Source organism: Cnephaeus nilssonii (assembly GCF_951640355.1).
Source record: "Cnephaeus nilssonii genome assembly, chromosome: 13".
In the NCBI taxonomy this organism is placed as follows: Eukaryota; Metazoa; Chordata; class Mammalia; order Chiroptera; family Vespertilionidae; genus Cnephaeus; species Cnephaeus nilssonii.
This window is the reverse complement of record NC_137084.1, coordinates 841,134-859,710: the sequence shown is the minus strand read 5'-3', so window position 1 is coordinate 859,710 and position 18,577 is coordinate 841,134. Positions and strand designations below refer to the sequence as shown.

The following is an 18,577-nucleotide window of genomic DNA, read 5'->3' as shown; positions in this document are numbered from 1 at the left end:
GGGCTGGCGGCCTCTGAGCCCCTGACCCGCTCGCTCCTCTGTGAGGTGGACTGTGGGCTCCTGTCCAGCAGCCACCGGGGCACCTGCTTCTGAGGGGACCACAGAGTCCTGTCCACGCGGGAGGCCTGTGGCGAGGAGGCTGGGCCCAGGAGGGGGCAGGGCCCAGATGCCCACAGGGGGCGGGGCCCAGATGCCCACAGGGGGTGGGGCCCAGATGCCCACAGGGGGCAGGGCCCAGATGCCCACAGGGGCGGGGCCCAGATGCCCACAGGGGGCGGGGCCCAGGTGCCCACAGGGAGCGGGGCCCAGATGCCCACAGGGGGCGGGGCCCAGATGCCCACAGGGGGCGGGGCCCAGATGCCCACAGGGGGCGGGGCCCAGGTGCCCACAGGGAGCGGGGCCCAGATGCCCACAGGGGGCGGGGCCCAGATGCCCACAGGGGGCGGGGCCCAGATGCCCACAGGGGGGGGGCCCAGGTGCCCACAGGGGGCAGGGCCCAGATGCCCACAGGGGCGGGGCCCAGATGCCCACAGGGGGCGGGGCCCAGATGCCCACAGGGGCGGGGCCCAGGTGCCCACAGGGAGCGGGGCCCAGATGCCCACAGGGGGCGGGGCCCAGATGCCCACAGGGGCGGGGCCCAGGTGCCCACAGGGAGCGGGGCCCAGATGCCCACAGGGGGCGGGGCCCAGATGCCCACAGGGGGCGGGGCCCAGGTGCCCAGGGAGCAGGGGGAGGAGCAGAGGACCACAGGGCCCCTCCCGGCCACACCCAGCGCCATGGCCCTGGCAGTGAGGGTGGAGCTGGCGTGCGGCCACGGGCATAGAAGACGGCTCCCTAGCTCTGCCCTCACCGCTTGTCTGGGGGCAGTGACCTCACCGGCTCACCCCTGCCCCCTGGGAGGGGCACAGGCCGGGAGGGGCGGTCATGGGGGCTATCAGGGAGGGCTTCCTGCAGGAGGGGCTTTGTGCTGGGCTGGCGGCCACGGTGCGGGGCAGCTCCAGGAAGGTCCCCGCCTCAAGGCACTCCTGGCCCCGGGGGGGGGCCCCGGCTCCCAGGCCAGGTGCTGGGGCTCCGGGCCGCCCTCCCCCCGGGCGGGTGTGGACAGAGCGGGAGCTCTGGTGCCTGGAGGGGTGGCAGCTCCGAGGGAGGACGGGGTGTCCCAGAGGAGGGTCCCCCCAGGAACGAGGCGAGAGCAATGCCGAGATCAACCCGGTGACTCCACGTTTATTAGGAAAAGCCGGCAGAGAGAATCAAAATCACACCGTGAGACTCATTAAAACACAGACTCCAATCACCACAAATTACTCTGATTTCTGTGAGCCGTGACGCTCGAGGAGCCGGGTCCGGGGGTGGGGGGCCGCGCAGCCCCCGTGTGCGTTTGCCCAGCTGCTCCGAGGGCGGTGGCTGCGGCTGCGGCTGCCGGAGGGGGTGGGGTGGCCCCCTTCTCTCCGGAATGGGCAGGAGAAGCTGCCAGTCCACAGTGGGGGGGCGTCCACCCCCATTCCGCCGGTGGACATCCCGCCCCAGTGCAGCGCTGGGGGACAGTGGGCCGGTCCCTCCTGCTCGAAGCGCGGCCTCAGGACCGGCTCCTCACGGTCCTCGGCCGTCGAGTCAGCATCTCAGAGACCGAGGCTCAAGGCCCAGGCCCGGGGGCCCTCTGAGCGGGGCATGGGCATCCTTTGATTGGCAGGGGCTGGGCCCGCCCTGCCCTGCCTGTCTCCTCCCTGGGCCCCGGCTGCCAGGCCGGTCTGGGCTGTCCCTGAGCCTCCCCCCAGGAAGCGCCCTGGGCCTGCCCGCCTGCCCCCCTGGGAGCAAGTGAGTGCCAGGGTCCTCGCCCCGAGGGCCCGCCTGGCCCCGGCCACTGGGTCCCGACCACCACGCAAGCCATGAGGGGCCACGGTCCCCGAGTGGAGGGGGCGCCCGTCCCCAGCCAAGCGCCAGTACCCAGCGGCAGGAAGCGGCGGCCTCAGCCCGCCCCCAGCCCAGGCCCGGGCGGCAGCGTGGTCCACAGGGTGCCCAGGGGCTGGGAGAGAGGGGCTGCCCCCGGGACCTCAGGAGGTGGCCCGCCGGGTGCCCTGCTGCGTGGGAGGCGGGGCAGGCCGGGGTGGGGGCTCCTTGGGGCCGCCCCTCTCAGGCCCAGGCCCCCCTCAGGACCCCTCGTCGGGGCTCCTTCGGGGCACGGTCAGCTGCTCGTAGGTGGGCAGGGCGTTGCTGGGCAGGAAGAGCTGGGGGTCGATGGGGCCCCGGCAGGGCTGCAGGGGGGCCCCGCCGCCGCTGGGGGGCCGGCCGCCCGGGGGGCCGCCCTGGTGCAGCGAGAGGAGCTGGTGGAGCAGGTCCGTGATGAGCACCAGCCGCTGGTCCAGCTGCGTCACCTGTGGGGGGAGAGCGAGGTGAGGCGGCGCGGCTCTCTGTTCCCGCCGGTGAGCTGCGTGCGCTGGCCACATGCATGTGCGTGGACCGGGCACGCGTGTCTGTACGAGCACGGCCCTGCCCGTCGGCACGGTGTGGACACGTGGGCCAGGGAGCCCGCCCTCTGTAGCCAGGACGGTGGCCCAGCGCCCGCGCCCCTCCCTCCGTCTGAATGGCGGCCGGGCGATACCGCCCCACGCCAGTGGGAGGCTGGCAGGCTGGCGTGGGCTCTGCCTCCTTGGCTGGCACCGGGTGAGACCCGCCGGGCCCAGGGGGGACAGCCACACCTCCAGGGTCCTGTCCCCAGGCCAGGGGGCCTCATCTTCGATTCCCCGGACAGAGCTGGTGCGGGAGGGCTGCGAGGGAGCGGAGGGCTTCCCTGGGCCTGGGGCCACGCCCTCAGCCCCCCAGGCGCTGCCCCGTACCCCGTTCTCTGCAGAACTGTTTGGAGACCTCGACTGAGGTCTATACCACGCCCCCCCCCCCCCCGCCCAGGAGAAGGGCCTTGCCCACGCGTCCCCACAGCCCCCACCCCGATTCCATGCTGGGAAGACAGCGTTGGGCAGGAGGGACGGGCTCAGGAGGTGAGCGAGGGGAGGCACGTGGGAGACCTGCTCACACCCAGACCCCGTCCCTCTCCCTGGCCTGAGACCCCGGGGTTCCCCCTCAGCCCACTGCCTGCTCCTGCCCTGGGAGGCCTGAGCGTGGCGGGCCCCGGCTTAGGGGTCCACCCGGGCTCCCTGGGCCCCGCAGCCCCGCGGCCCCGACGAAGGCCGGTCCAGGCGTGGCTTCATGCCGCCTCACTGCGCAGGCCCGGCTCCGAGCGCCGATTGGTTTGGCACCAATTAATGCGCCAAACGCTTCACAGAAGAATCCTGTGGTTTCGTAAATTTTCACTTTATGGCACTTGAACATCTGTGGAGGCCTCCAGATGGGCACGTGGGTGCGGAGGGTTTACGGGGTGCTCTCAGGGGAGGGGACGGCGGTGCTGGGATGCAGGCAGGGGTGGGGCTGCTGGGCGTGGCTGAGGAGGCGCAGTCCAGGGCCACCTCGAGGTGACAGTCCCTACTGGGGGCAGGAGGTGTGGGGGACACGGGGTGGGTCAAGCCCTGTGGCGCCTCCCAGCCCCACCCCAAGGTGTGCCCCCTCCTGACCGCCCAGGGGCTGCCTGCTGCCCCCTGGCTCTGGGTGTCCTGAGTTTGCCCGGCACTGCCCAGCCCCGGGCCCTGCCGTGGCCTCTGCCCAGCACACACGGCCTCGTCCCGGTCCCCTCAGTGGCTGATCCCACTGCCAATATGTGGCCTGAGCCGTGGCCGGGCTGGTCGGGGGCTGACTCAGGCCCGGCTGCCACGCGGCTGCCGCCTCCTCCCCGCCTGCTCTGCCCTCGGCGGCCGTCTTGAGGGTGAAGGGAGACGGTCCACAGGGGAGCCCCTTGGCGGACGCTCTTCTGCGGGTGGGGTCTCGGGTGGAGCCCGGGCTGTGGGCGGGCCCCGGGCCAGGGTTATGGCGGGCGGCCTCTCCTGGGCCTCCGTGGGGTGCAGAGAGAGGGTCCCCGAAGTCCCCTCACCCTCTGGCCCTGAGCACAGACTGTCCCTCCCTCACGTGCACGGTGACAGGACCCCGTGAGCGGTGGGGCGGCCGTGGGCAAACCCCAGCTGCAGGGAGGCGGCCGTGGGGGGACCTGGAGCCGTGTCGGATAGTGACAGCGGGGCAGGGCCACAAAAGCGCCTTGTTCCTGCCTCCACGCGCCCAGCTAACGGTCGGCGCCCACGTGGCCTCCCTCGGAGGAGAAAGAAGCAATGATCAAACCCTCGGCGACGGCGGGGGGGGTGGGGGGGTGGGGGTCCCAGCCTGATGTGCTTACGAGTTTGTTTTCAAACGAAAGTCCTGAACAAGAGTCTTTCAGGGGGAATTTTGGCAGAACCTGCTCAACCTTGATCCCAGCTCCGGCCCGATGGCGGCCCGGCCACGACTGCCCGGGGCTGCCTCAGAGTGCTGCCGGGCCGGGCCGGGCCGGAGACAGCGGGCAGGAGGCGGGCGCCAGGCCTGGGGCTCGCGGGGAGGGAACCCGGGTCCCTGTGATCCAGCCCAGGCCCCCCCCCTGGACCAGTGGCCGCCCGGCCGCTCTCAGGAGCGATGCACGCCGGGCGGAGCTGGGTGCCAGCCTGGAGCTGCGCCGGGGGTGCAGGGAGCTGGGGTTCCAGGCTCTGGACCGGGCACGCCGGGGACACGCATGGGGTCACGGCGTGACAACTCAGCACGTCTGTGCACCGGCCCGGCGCTCACTTCATCCTCCGTCCGGCCCACCACGCGGCTGCGAACTTCCCTACGTCCCAGCAAGCCAGGCAGGACCGACCCGACGGGCGCCCCAAGGCTCACCTCCCGGACGCCCCTCCTCCTCCTCTGCCAGCTCTGCCCGCCCCGCTGTGCAGACCCTGGCGCCCACCATCGCCCTCCTGCCTGGCCACCGCCTCGCCCAGCAGCTCTTGTTTTATTTATTTTTGAATCCTCACCCGAGGACATTTTCCATCGATTTTTAGAGAGAGTGGGAGAGAGAGGGAGAGACGAGGGAAACATCCATGTGAGAGAAACACATCGATTGGCTGCCTCCTGCACGCGCCCTGACCAGGGCCCGGGCCGGGGAGGTACGTGCCCTTGACTGGAATCGAACCCGGGACCCTTCAGTCCGAGGGCCGACGCTCTGTCCCCTGAGCCACGTCGGCCGGGGCGGGAGTTCTTGTTTTTAAATTGGCCAGTTTGGAAGGTTTTGCACGGAATGTGGGTGTTTCTGGAAAACATTCTCTCTGAAAGGTAGAAGCCCTTCAGGGAGACACCCGGCCCCGCGCCCCCTGCCCCGCGCCCTCTGCCCCGCGCCCTCTGCCCCGCGCCCCCTGCCCTGCGCCCTCTGCCCCGTCCGGCCGAGGAGCCGCGTTGACTCCTCGCTGGCCTCACGCCACACGGCTCCGAGGAGGCCGCGCTGGAACCCGTCCTCAGAGCTCATTCCCGGGGCGGCCACGCAGCCAGGGTCCCGGGGCGTGCCCAGCGGGGGCCGGGGGCTGAGGGCTCCCCAGGTGGCGCCCTGTGCGGTCTCCGGGGGCCCAGGGTTGGGGCGCTGCTGTGGGCCGGGCTCAGTGTGGTCTGCAGGCCTCGGGGGCCTGGGGCGCCCCCGTCGCAGCCTGGGGCCCCGCCTCGGGCCTGGGCCTGGGCCTCAGAGCCCCTCCTCCTTACCGCTCAGCTCACAGCTCGGGGGACCCACGGGCAGAAGCCCAGCCCCCTTTGTCACCCGAGTTCAAGGTGGGGACGGGGCACCCACCGGTGAGCCCTCCTCTCTCCCCGCCGCCCTGTCCCGCACACCCAGCCCCCGCCACCCAGAGGGCTCCACACGGCCACATACGGGGGTCAGCGTGGAGGGCTGCCTCTCCTGCTCCTCACCCACCTTCCTGCTCTTCCCAATGCCCCCCCGCCCCCCCCAGGTCCTCAGCGCCATGTCCTCCCCGCCCAGGTCCTCAGCGCCATGTCCTCCCCCCCCAGCTCCCCAGCGCCATGTCCTCCCCCCCCAGGTCCTCAGCGCCATGTCCTCCCCCCCCAGCTCCCCAGCGCCATGTCCTCCCCCCCCAGGTCCTCAGCGCCATGTCCTCCCCCCCCCAGCTCCCCAGCGCCATGTCCTCCCCCCCCAGGTCCTCAGCGCCATGTCCTCCCCCCCCAGCTCCCCAGCGCCATGTCCTCCCCCGCCAGGTCCTCAGCGCCATGTCCTCCCCCCCCAGGCCATCCGCCCGCCTCCCCATCTCTCTCTCCTTCCCTTCATTCTGGAGCTTTCCGGCCGCCAGCAAGCCCACGTGGAGAGCTCCCCGGGTGCTGTATCCTCCACCCCCTGTTCCCGACCCCAGAGGCACCCCCACGCTCTCAGCTGCCCTCGGTACCCACACCGCGGCTGCCGGCTCCTCGCCTCCGCAGTGTCAGCGTCCGCAGTGACTGCCCAGGATGGACGGCGAGATCAGGATTTCCTTTCCACAGCGCCGTCGGAACCCGCGTGGCAGCGGCACGGCCCCTCCCCGGAGGCACAGTGCAGTCCCAGGCCAACGACTCCCGTTCCAACTCAGGTAAACCTCACGCCGCTTCCCGTCGCTACGGAAACCCTGTTTCCCCGGGGTTCCGCATCGCCTTGTGCTTTGCTGAGCTTTTCATGCACCTGTCAGCGGCTCATCCTCAGACGCTCGGCCAGCGTCGCAGACCGCCTCTTCCTCCTGTTGAGAACCCCAGCCGCCGGTCAGCGCCCCCTTCTTCCTCCTGGGGGGGCTTCCTGGCGTCCCCGGGAGCTTCCCGAGGGAGGCGTGTGGGAGGCCAAGCTTCCGATGGTGCACGTGTGGAGGGGCCTGCCACCTGCCCCCCGACCGGAGAGCGGGGCTGGGTATGGAATTCTAGGTTGGGGAGGATGCCCCCCTCGCAGAGGCCCGGAGGCTGTTTCCCCTGCGCGATGGCTTCCTTCGTTGCTGTGGGAGACGCTGATGGCCGCTGTGTGGGACTCACGTTTTTTTCTCCCTGGAAACAGGGTGTCCCCTTTGTGGCGGGTGCCCTGAGGAGGGCCTTCTGGGAAGTGAGGGGAGGAGAGGGGAGGGGTCTTACGATTTCGCACAAAAGCGTTCGCCGAGTCCCCCTAGTTTTATATCACGAAAGCTTATCCCTCACCCACAACTGCTCCTGGGGTCCCCAACTTCGGGATCTCTCAGGTTCGGCTCCTCTGGGCGGGGCTGGGACCAGACAGTACTTGGCGTCAGAGGCGGGGGGGTGTCTGGGGGGCCGCGGCTGCTCAGATGGACCTTTGCTGAGTGTCAGGTTGTCTGCAGTCTTGCCCAGCCCCAGCGTGGAGGACACCGGGCTGAGAGTGGGACTGGGTGTGGAAGTCTGGATTGGAAACGATTTTCCCCTCTCCGAGGCCCGAAGGCCTTTCTCCGTTACGTGCTGGCTCCCTCCGTCCTCTGGCCTGCCCAGGGTTCGGGCTGGGGGCTGTCTTGTTCTCGGGGGCTCTCGCTCCGCCTCCTCCTCCTCCAGCCTCTTGCCTGCACCCCCTGGTCCTTCCGCGTCCCCATTTCCAAACTCCTGTCAGCACCGTGTGGTGTCTCTCTTGTCGTCTCTCGTGGTCACTTGGGCCTTGTTGACTTACACCCTCCCTGTCCTGGCAGCAGGATTGCAGGGGGCGGGCGTGACGTTAACTCGCCGTGTTGTCCAGAGGTTGTGTACCCGCTTTTCAGCCCTTGTCACCCGGACTTCTGCCCCCAGGGCTCCAGTTCCCGGTGACCTCGCAGTGGTCACTTCCCCCATCTTCTCTCCTGACCTCTCCGATGTCCTGAGGGGCGGGCTCTCGCCCTCCCTGCCGAAGCCCTTCGGCGCCAGGGCCCACACGGCCCCGGTGTCTCCCCTCCCCGCACCCCGCACCCCACCCCCGCGGCCCCTTTGTCCACTGGCCACCGTGTGGCCGCCGTCTCTGCTTTTGCTCCCTGAAGGGGGCGCTCCCTCCGCTGCTGACCTCACCCCATCCACATGCTGGTGGCTCCCGGGTCGGACTCCTGGGGTCAAGCAAGCCATGGAGCCCGGCGCTGGCCTCAGCGCGTGGTGTCCCGGAAGCATCTGGAACCGACGCATCTGTCTCCCGGCGGCGTCCCCCGGAAATGGCAGCATCCGCCTCTTACGTCCAGGTTCTGCCTGAGTCCGATCTCCCCGGCCTCCCGGCCCCACGTGCACGTTAGCCTGCGGCAAAGGGGCTCATGGCCCCAGAGCCCCGTCTCCTTTCTAACCCGCAGGGCCGGACCTGGCGAGGGGCCTGGGCGCCTGGAGGGAGCCGGTTTCCCAGGGGCCCTTGCGGTGACGTGGGGGGCGCGTTCCATTCTGGTCAATGGAGGTAAGGGGGGCGGGGCTGGCAGGGGGGCAGCTTAACCTTCTGTGCAGCCCTCTCCCTCCTCCCGCGATGGAGGCCGTGGGAGCAGCCCCAGGGCCACGGGTGAGGCCTGTGCTGCAGCCGGTGAGACGCAGGGAGAGGCCTGGGGGCCGCGCTCTGCACACCTCAGCCCTGAGCGCACCCCTTGGCTGGAGCCAGGGGGGGGGGGCACAGTTCTCTCCTGATGAGGCTACACTGAGGGCACCGGCTCAGCAGCAGCCGGGACCAGCCCCTTCGTCCCGAATCCTGTCCACATCTCTGTGCCAAGGGCCTCGACCGGGACACCCGCCGCCCCCCCCCCCCCCCCCGGCCCCGCGTTCTCCACGCGACGAGAGAGTGCGGACCAGAGCATGTCATGGGGTGGGGGCGGGGGGGGGGCTCCAAATCGCCGGGGCTTCTCATCGACGGAGAGCCGTCCTCAGGGGGCAGCCGGCCCTGAGCTGGCCCCGCCTGGCACGGGCCCCACGCTCCCCGCGTCGCCCTCGCCCGAGAGCCATGGGCCTGGGTGTCGCTGAGCCCGAACACGGGGTCCTCTCGTGCCCGGACCTCAGGCCCACGCTCCCGCCCGCAGCAGGCCTGTCATGAAGACGCTGAACGCCCCGGCGAGCAGGGAAGGAGTCGCTGCCTTAAAACAAATCTTCACGTGGGGACGTAGCTGTTGATCTTAGAGCGGGGGAGGGGAGGGGGAGAGAGAGAGAGAGACATCCGCGGGGAAAAGAAACTTCACCGGCGGGTTGCCTCCTTGCACCGCCCAGACCGGAGAGCGAGCCTGCCACGGTGCCTGTGCCCTGACGGGGTCTCCGAGGGCGCAGGACGGCCCGCCGCGGGGCCTCACCTCCAGCCCCTGTGCCGCCGGCACCAGGCGGCACGGACCCTCTGAGCCAGGCGCCCGGAGGCACCTCCGTCCTGACGTCTGCCCAGCTCACCCGTCCGTTCGGGTTCTGCTCCCGTGTCACCTCCTCGGGGACCCCGTCCGTCCGCCACGGCTCACTCACACCCGCCCGCCCTTCCCCCGCCTGTGTCTCAGCAACGCGCCCCACCCCCACCCACCCCCGCGCTGGCTCCGCGCCCGGCTCTGCCTGGACGAGCTTCCTGAGGAAGGGGTTGGTGGCTCCAGCACCTGGCGCCCCTCCAGGCACACAGTAGGTGCTCCGGTCCCTGAGGCCCTGGGTCCCTGGTGGAGGCAGGGCTGGGCCCTGAGCTGAGGGGCGCCCAGGGGACCCCCAGCCACCCTGCATCCCGGCTCTGCTCCCCGGGGCCCGGGGTGGTAGGCTGGGCTGCTGGCCAGAGCCATTTCCATGTGGGGGGTGCTGGGCTGCACCCCCCTCCCCGGGGTCGGACCGGCAGGGCGGGAGGGGGACGGGGCCCCGGGCGGGAGGGGGACGGGCCGCCTGGCGCCCTCAGCACGCGGTTCCCCGGGTTTCCGTGCCTGTCTGTGCGTAACCGCACGGTGGTTTCCATCGGCGCTGCCAAGCGGCGCTGCCGGGCCGGGCCCCGGGCTCTGATCCCCGACAAGCCTGCTCCCTGCCAGGCACCCCCGGAGGCTGGGGCGCGGGGCCCGGAGGGTTAAGCTGCCCCCCACTGCCCCGGGGTCCGCTCCCCCATCGCCCAGAGGCCGGGCCCTCTTTCCTTCCAAGTCACAGCTGCGGTGCCGCGCGGCCTCCAGCGCAGCTGACACGGGAAACAATAGCGTCCCTCGGAGAGGCTCGCCGCGGCCGGACGGCCCCCCGCCCCCCAATAATTACTCAAGACATGGGCATGCGCCAGGCGTTAGGTAACGGGCTGTGTGCCCCGGAGAGCTATAACTCAGGCGCTTCACATGATCGCAGACAACAAAATCGCTTCCAGGACAGGGGAGCGGGGCCTCGGGGAGAGGGTCCGGGCCAGGAGAGGCCAGGCCGGGCTGGGGGGGGGGGGGGGCGAAGGAGGGCCTCCCGGGGGCCCCAGGGGTGCAGCCTGGAACGTGGGAGCGGGAAGCATCTGTGGAAAGAATGCGTCCGCCCGCGCCCTGCCGGCTCCCCACAGGCACCCACTCCCCGTGCGGCCACCCTGGCGGGTCCTTCCTGACGGAGCCCGAGGGGCGCACTCACGGGGCGTGTGCGGGGCCCACCCCCGGGCGCCCGTCTGCTCCCCACCGAGGCCCTCACCCACCCCCCCAGGCCGGTCCGCACCCTCCCCGGCCCCCGGGCCGCGTGGTGCAGGCAGTCAGGGGTTATCTGTTGAAGACGGGACCTCTCCCTTCACTGCCATGGTGCAGGCGCACGTGGAGCCCTGGCGGGCACCACAGGGAGGCTGGCACGGTGGGCGGGGCTCCCTCCCCCTCAGGGCCCATCGGAGTGGGCGGAGGGTGCAGACCGCGTGGGCTGGGAGGGCCCTGCCTCGCTTTCCCTCGGGGCCCACGTCTGCACCCTGGCACCCCGGCCACTGCCCGCACCCAGGGAGCCTCGTCCCGGCTTCCGGCCAGCGCCCACTCCCAGCTCTCCAGCATTTTCTCCTCCGCGGCCGGCTCTGGGGCAGGGTACCTCACGCCAGGTCCACCCGAGCCTGCTCCCCGCCCCAGGCCGAGGCCACGCTCAGGACGCCCCGGCCTGTCCCCACGCGCAGGCCCCGTGTGGGCGGTGGAGCTGGCCCCTGGCTCCCCCCGCCTGGCCTTCTGGCTTCGTCGACGCCCCTGTCCCTGTCCCGAAGGCCCCCTCCGTCCGGTCACTCAGGCCGCCGGACCTCACAGCACGCGTGTGCCGCACGGAGGACCTGGTGACTTGGGCGTGTGACACGTCCCGTAGGTGTGGTGTCGGGCGGGTCCGAGTGCACGTGGCGGCGGCGCTGAGTCAGACGGAGCCCGGAATTCCACGGGGCCATACCCGCCCGGACCCTGGCCCCTGAGCCCGTCCTCCGGACCACAGGGCGCGCCCCTTCCTGGATCCCCGCCCCTGGTGTCTGGGACCTGGGCTCCCGGTTCTCCTGCCGGCCATGCCCGGCGTCTGTGGTCCTGCCTCGTCCCCCAGTCTCCTGCCCGTCGCCGCGTCCACCCCCGGCCTCCACGCAGACCCGGCTCCAGCGTCAGTGCCAGCTCCGACCTCTCCTGTGAACCTCACACCTCACTCCCACAGCGCCCGCGGACGCCTGACTGCCAGCCCTCCCGCCCGCTCCTGGTGAGAATGTCCACAGCCTCCCGCCGGGGTCCTCCTGAGGACCCCCTCCCTCACCCCGAGCCCCCACTGCCCACGTCTGCGACTCCAGCTCCTCCGTGGTCCTGCCCCCACCCTCTGCCCACCTCCTGGTCCCCCCCCTCCCAGGCCCTGGCCCCTCCCCACCTCCCCGTCTCCTCTGGTCCCCAGGGTCCTCCCACGTCCCAGCCAGATAGTGCGCTGCGGGGAGAGTTAATTATGTGTGTGTGAGTGTGAATGAGTGTGTGTGTGTGAGAGTGAATGTGAGCGTGTATGAGTATGTGTGAGTGTGTGTGAGAGTGTGTGTGAGTGTGAGTGTGAACTTGCCAGTGAGTGTGTGTGTGTGACTTGCTGGTGAGTGTGAATGTGAGTGTGTGAGCTTGCCTGTGAATGTGTGTGTATGAGTATGAGAGTGTGAGTGTGTGAATGTGAGTGTGTGTGTGTGTGAATGAGAGTGTGTGTGAGTGTGTGTGAGTGAATGTGAGTGTGAATGTGAGACTTGCTGGTGAGTGTGTGAACTTGCCAGTGAGTGTGTGTGTGTGTGACTTGCTGGTGAGTGTGAATATGAGTGTGTGTGAGTGTGAATGTGCGTGTGTGTGAGTGTGTGAGCTTGCCTGTGAATGTGTGTGTATGAGTATGAGAGTGTGAGTGTGTGAATGTGAGTGTGTGTGTGTGTGAGTGTGAGAGTATGTGTGAGTGTGAATGTGAACGTGAGTGTGTGTGAATGTGAATGTGCGTGTGAATGTGAGTGTGTGTGAGTGTGAATGTGCGTGTGTTTGTGTGTGAGCTTGCCTGTGAATGTGTGTGTATGAGTATGAGAGTGTGAGTGTGTGAATGTGAGTGTGTGTGTGTGTGAGTGTGAGAGTATGTGTGAGTGTGAATGTGAATGTGAGTGTGTGTGAATGTGAATGTGCGTGTGAATGTGTGTGTGAGTGTGAATGTGCGTGTGTTTGTGTGTGAGCTTGCCTGTGAATGTGTGTGTATGAATATGAGAATGTGAGTGTGAATGTGTGTGTATGAATATGAGAGTGTGAGTGTGTGAATGTGAGTGTGTGTGTGTGAGTGTGAATGTGCGTGTGTTGTGTGTGAGCTTGCCTGTGAATGTGTGTGTATGAATATGAGAGTGTGTGAGTGTGAATGTGCGTGTGAATGTGAGAGTGTGAGTGTGTGAATGTGAGTGTGTGTGTGTGACCTTGCCAGTGAGTGTCGGGGAGGATGTGTGCTCACTGAGCTCACCCTGGAAAAGGCCACTCGGGCTCGGCTTGTGTCTGTCCCACGGGGAGGGGGTGGGGGAGGAGCAGCGACTAGTCAGGACCCTGACGGGCCTTCGGGAGCGTCTTGGCGGCGATTTCTTGGTTTGTAACTTCCCACGTGGCTGCGCCCCTCCTTGTCCTCCCTCAGGCCCCGGGCTCCGGCCTTGGACCTTCCCCTCCTTCAGTCCACAGGGCCGGCCCCGCCCGAGCCTGGGGCCCTGGTCCTCAGCCTGCTCCCAGCCGTGCCTGCCGCCTTTGGGGAGACCCCGCTGGCTCAGCCCACCGTCCAGGTCTCCCTCGGAGCCCGCCCCCGTGTCCCAGGGGGACAGGCCTCCTGAGCGCGCCCTCCCCCCACGGGCTGGGCCCCCTGGCTCTCCCCGCACAGGACCGGGCGCCTGCCCTCATCTCCTCCGCCCCTCACGGCTGGGGCGCCTTCTCCTAACCGTGAGAGAAGGTGCGGGAAGTAACGCGACGACCCCGCGTGTCTGAGGCCGCGTGCCCACGCCCTGGCGTCGCTGGGCAGAGAGTGATTCCTTCTGAATTCTGAAGGCAGCGTGTGGCTCCTCCCTCCTGAGAACCAGCCGCTCCAGGGCCCACGGTTTGGGGTGGGGGGTCGGCTGTCAGCTCCCTGGGACGACGGGGGTTTCTGGAAGGACGTGCGGACGTGGTGGCTGGCGCTGGAGCCAGGTTCGCGGTGGGCGCCCCTCCCGCCGCCTCCGGCTCGTCCCCCGCCCTGGAACGGCCGCTTGGACGGGGCGCTCCTTGGATGCCGCTCCCTGCTTCTTGGCTGGTCTCCCCAGTTTCCATCCCTCTGTCTCTAGGCCACTTTCTGGGAGATTTACTTCAATTTCTTCCCGAGTTTTTTCACTCGGCGGCATAGTTCACATTTCCAGGGGCTCCCCCTGGTCTCCGACGGGCCCTCGCAGCGTCCCGTGCTGGCCGGACGGCCCCTCTCCGCGCTCCCGAGCCACCTCCTAGCGCACACGCTTTCTCCAGGGGCTCGGTCGCCAACGCCCTCGGGGCGCCCCACTCGCTGCCCGCACTGCGTGCCCCGGCCCAGCCCTGTCTGGCCCTCGCTCTCCCTCTCCCTGTCCCTGCCCTCGCCCCTGGCCCCGGCTCAGCCCCCACTTCCTCTCAGCCCCACCAGCCAGGCCTGCTCCCTCCTGCGCAGGCGGGCGCTGTCCGTGCCACCCTCGGGAGCGCCGTGCCTCTCCGCCGGCTGGCGTCCACTCCGCTGCCTGCTGGGCCGCAGCTGCTTCCTGGGGATGTCTTTGCTGACTTCCTGGCCGGGGTCACAGCCCTGCTACGTGCCCCGGGGCGCTCCTTCCGGCCGTCAGCTTGGTCTGACTACCTGTCCCTCCTCCTGGCGGGCAGCCCCGGGGGCAGGGTTCGCCCGCCTTGCCCGCGGCCGTACCCTGGGCGGCACCACGCCTGGGCTGCTGTCCGAAGGCCCCACACACTCAGGACCGTCTCGTGGCCCTGGGCCCAGGGGTCTCCGGAGGCGCAGGACGGCCCTGCCTCCCGCCTCCCCCAGCGTCCAGAGCTGCCTGCAGGCCTGGCTCATGGCCGCCCCAGCGCAGCGCCCTGTCCCTGCTGCACCCGGTCTCCGCGGAGGCCCTGCCGCCGCCTCTGCCCTCCTCCAGGCCCTTGTGAGCACCTGGGGCCAACCCGGGTCATGCCCCGTCTCCAGGTCCCGACCCCGGACCCCGGCACCGTCCCTGTTGCGTGAGGGCCCAGGTGCTGGGCCGGGGGGGGGGGGGGCGGGTCGCGGGGCATCTTGGGGATGTTCGGGGACCGGGTGCTCCGGGCGCTTTTCCAGGGCACGGCTCCCGGAGGAAGTGGCTCCTAAGGAGACGCCGCGGACCAGGGGGAAGGTGTGGCGGGCAAAGAAGTGATGGGGCCACGAGGGGGGCTCCTCTGAGCAACTTGGAGGCCGTCCAGGGGGCGAGGCCAGGGAGGGTGGCCAGGCCACCTCAAAGCCCAGGAGCCACCGAGAACTGTCCTGGATAACAAGGGCAGGGGTCAAGGGCTCCAGGGGTCAAGGGCTCCAGGGGTCAAGGGCTTCAGGGGTCAAGGACTCTAGGGGTCAAGGGCTCCAGGGATCAAGGGCTCCAGGGGTCAACGGCTCCAGGGGTCGGGGGTCCTGTCCTCCCAGGACTTGGCCTGGCATCCCCTCGGCTTCCCAGTGGCCCTCCTTTGCTCAAGCTCAGACCTAGTGACCTCCATCCTCGGAGCCCCCTCAGCCAGCCCCCCAGGCCCCCCGGCGCCTGCAGCCTGAGCAACAATTCAAAACACAGCGCTCCCCACCCCTGGACCGCTTGAGCGCTTCGGCTGGGATTGGCGTGGAGGCCCAGGAGGCACCGTGCTCCCCAGACTCCCCGTGCGTCCTCCACCGCCTTCCTGCCCTCACGCCCCTCACGCCCGCCCTGCACGGGCCGTGGCACAGGCAGCACCTGCTGCACCTGAGGCACAGCCGGAAGCAGGGGGCGTGCTCGACAGCGCTTGGCTGGAAAGGAAGCCCCTCCCCAGCTACAGGAGCTCACGCCCGAGAGAGGAGTCGCCACACACTTGAGGAGCCCTCCCCACCCCACCCCCCACCGGGGACGAGAGCCCCTGCCTGCCGGTGAGCTCACCCCTGAGGAGGCTTTAGAGAGCTGCGAAGGGTGGGGCGTCTGCAGGAGGAATGGAGGCCTCAGACCTGAGCACCCCTGGGGAGGGGCCGGCCGAGCGGGAGGGGAAGAAGGGAGGGGGGAGAAGCGAGGGAGGTGGCGGCTGGAGGTTCCGTCCGGGGGAGAGTGTTCCCGGACAGAAGCCCGAGGGGAGGGGGAGGGCGCGCTCACACGTGGAGCCGAGACTGTTGCACGTGGGGAGGAAAGGTCACGTGTGCCCAGAGTGCGGGGAAGACAAAACCGAACGAAACCAACGGAACGAGGAGCCCACGGCGTCATCCAGCAGCTCCCTCCGGAGCGGAGACATCCCAGTGGGAACACCAAAGGAGCAACACAGGATGGAGACACGGAACGGCCCAACGGACACGTCCACCTCCATCGACGGGGAGGGCTCTGGGGCCTCCACACAGGCACGGAGCCCGGAGGAGAAGCACGTCCAACAGCCCAGACCGCGGGGGGGGGAAAATGGGAAATTAGCAACAAAGAGAGAGGGACAATGCTGATACACCTGGAAGTTAAAAGAATGTCGTTCTAAATAAGTCTTTGAGCAAAAAGAAGATAAAATAGAAAGTCAATTCATTTAGAACAGATCCACTACAAGAGTACAACATATCAAAACCTGTGGGAGCTGCCAAAAGGGTACGCAGAGGAACATGGATAGTAGTTTCAGAAAACCAGAAAGGTTGAAAATGAACGTGCGTGCTAAGCTCTCAGCTCAAGAAGCGAAAAAAAGAAAACCAAAATGAACAAATACATAAATAAACACACGAGTAAGAAAGGATAAAAGAGGACATTAACAAAACACAAACATGTTTATGAAAATAGAGTTGGTCCATAAAACCCAATGCTGGCTGTTTGAAGAACAAATAAAATAGATGAACGTTAAGGAAGCAACGTAACCAATAAAATTTAGGAGTGAAAAGAGAATAGTAACCACAGATGCAGGGCGAATGACCGAGTAATTGTGATTATGATTTTTAACTTTATGTCCATAAAATTCAAAACTTGATATGACGGATAATTTCAAGGGAAAAAAAAAATACCCCAAGTGACTTCTGAAGCGAAAATCCTAACGAACGGAAACCCAAGGGAGAAATGGAAGTGATGGTCACCCACCTTTCTCCAGCAGGTTCCAAGCCCAGTTTTTTGGGGGTGATTTCTACAATGTTCTCAGGAAGCAGATAACATCGATCCCACACAGAATGTTCCGGGGCACAGGCAAAAGTGGGATGCCGCCCAGCTCATCTTATGAGCCAAAACCAGGCCCCCAAACCGGGCAAGGAAACACAAGAAAATCCTAGGTAGGCCACGCCCAGCCGCCGACACAGACGTCCAAATGCTACGTTGTACAGAAGCGATGGAATCCAGCAGCCTAAGAGAGTCACGATCACGTGAATCCCTGGAATGCAAGTTCGCTTCCGCCCTCGGGCTGTCCACCGGCCATTTCCTCCGCCGGGGCTTTGCCAAGCTGGCTCCTTGCTGCCACGGGGGTCTCAGGTCCTCAGGGGCCTCCCTCTGGTTCCCTCTAGGCCCCTCAATCTCAACCCTCACGCTCCTCCTTTTGTGGCGCTTACAGCAGTCCCCCCCCGGTCTGTGGGGGATGTGTCCCAGGATCCCCATGGATGCCTGAGACCTAGGTATACAATGCGTTTTTCCTACCCATACGCACCTACGGTAAAGTGTGATTCACAAACGAGGCCCAGTAAGAGGTTATCGACAACACTACGAACATGGGACCGTTCTAACAGGCCCCATAACACGGTACGCGACTGTGGTCTCCCTGCGCTCTGTCCTTTCTATATGTCTCAGCCACACCTGTTCCTGAGGGGGTGTGACCGTCCCTCACTTGCAGGAAATGGCCTGGTTTGGTGTCACTTGTTTCGGGGGGGGCGGGGGGTGTCCCTGCTGAAGGCTTCCTGTAGGTTCAATGCTTTCTAGAACAACACAGCGCTGTCCGTCGGAAATGCTTCTTTTCTGTCTCTCACCCACAAACGAATGGTTTTCCCATCGAACTGGACATGTCTCACGCGTCTCTTTCCCTCCTCTCAATCTCACCACAGAGCCCCGAGACCTCGGGTTTTCTTCATTACGTCAAGAAGGTTCATCTTTCCCCTTTTTAAAAAAAAAAAATAAATATATATATATATACACTGAGTGGCCAGATTATTATGATCTCTGAATGCATAATAATCTGGCCACTCAGTGTATATCTTACCTAATAATAGACAAACATGTAAATTGACCATACCTCCACTACGCCCACCAGCCAATCAGAGTGAGTATGCAAATCAACCCACCAAATATGGCAGTTAATTTGCATACACAGGCACTCAGCGATGTGGGGAGGGCAGGGCGGGTGGGCATGGTGATGATGCAGGGTTCCTCCCCAACCCCGTCTCTCAGGGCCTCCGGGCAGCGTGGGAAGGCAGGGCCAGAGCAGAAAGGGACTGGGCTGGAGTGGAAAGGCCGGCAGCCAGGGAAAGGAAGGCCCATTCTAGCACAAATCTTCGTGCATCGGGCTTCTAGTTTATATATATTAGAGGCCCGGTGCATGAATTTGTGCATGGGTGGGGTCCGGCCAGCCTGGCCAGGGGGAGGGGACATGGGTGGTTGGCCGGCCTGCCTGCTGGTCGAACTCCTGGTCGAGGGGACAATTTGCACATTAGCCTTCTATTATATAGGACAGACACTGAGTGGCCAGATGATTATGCGTTCAGAGATCATCATCATCTGGCCACTCCGTGTATTTATTTATTTATTTTTTATCCTCACCCGAGGACATTTTTCCATTGCTTTTTTTAAAAAAGGAGAGTGGGAGAGAGAGGGGAAAACAGAAACACCGATGTGAGAGAAACACACCGATTGGTTGCCTCCTGCACGTGCCCCGACCAGGGCCTGGGCCAGGGAGGATCCTGCAATCGAGGTGCGAGCTACGTACCCTTGACCAGAACCGAACCGGGGACACTTCGGCCTGCAGGCTGACGCTCTACCCACTGAGCCACACCGGCCAGGGTACCTTTTCCCTGAACGGAAGTGCCTTCCCGCTTCCCTGGGCGACTCCGGTCTGCCAGCGCCACCACCCTGGCGCTCCGGGACGGCCGTTAATCCAGCGAGGCCCCTCGTGCCCGCGGCCGGGGACCTGACCGC

The 18,577-nt window shown here is 66.6% G+C and overlaps 1 protein-coding gene across 4 annotated transcripts in view; it reads right to left on the bottom strand.

The window, feature by feature from the left end:
- Positions 1 to 1,199: 1,199 nt before the first annotated feature.
- Positions 1,200 to 18,577, bottom strand: part of KCNQ1 (potassium voltage-gated channel subfamily Q member 1) — a 224,877-nt gene continuing 207,499 nt past the window's right edge. For 3 of the 4 annotated variants that reach the window (XM_079788852.1, XM_079788851.1, XM_079788853.1), the window contains exon 16: positions 1,201 to 2,372. In XM_079788852.1, the coding sequence (XP_079644978.1) occupies positions 2,131 to 2,372 (242 nt within the window). In that variant the 3' untranslated portion in view covers positions 1,201 to 2,130. Of the gene's footprint in view, positions 2,373 to 18,577 lie in introns of all 4 variants that reach the window. The other variant, XM_079788850.1, reaches the window with a different exon arrangement.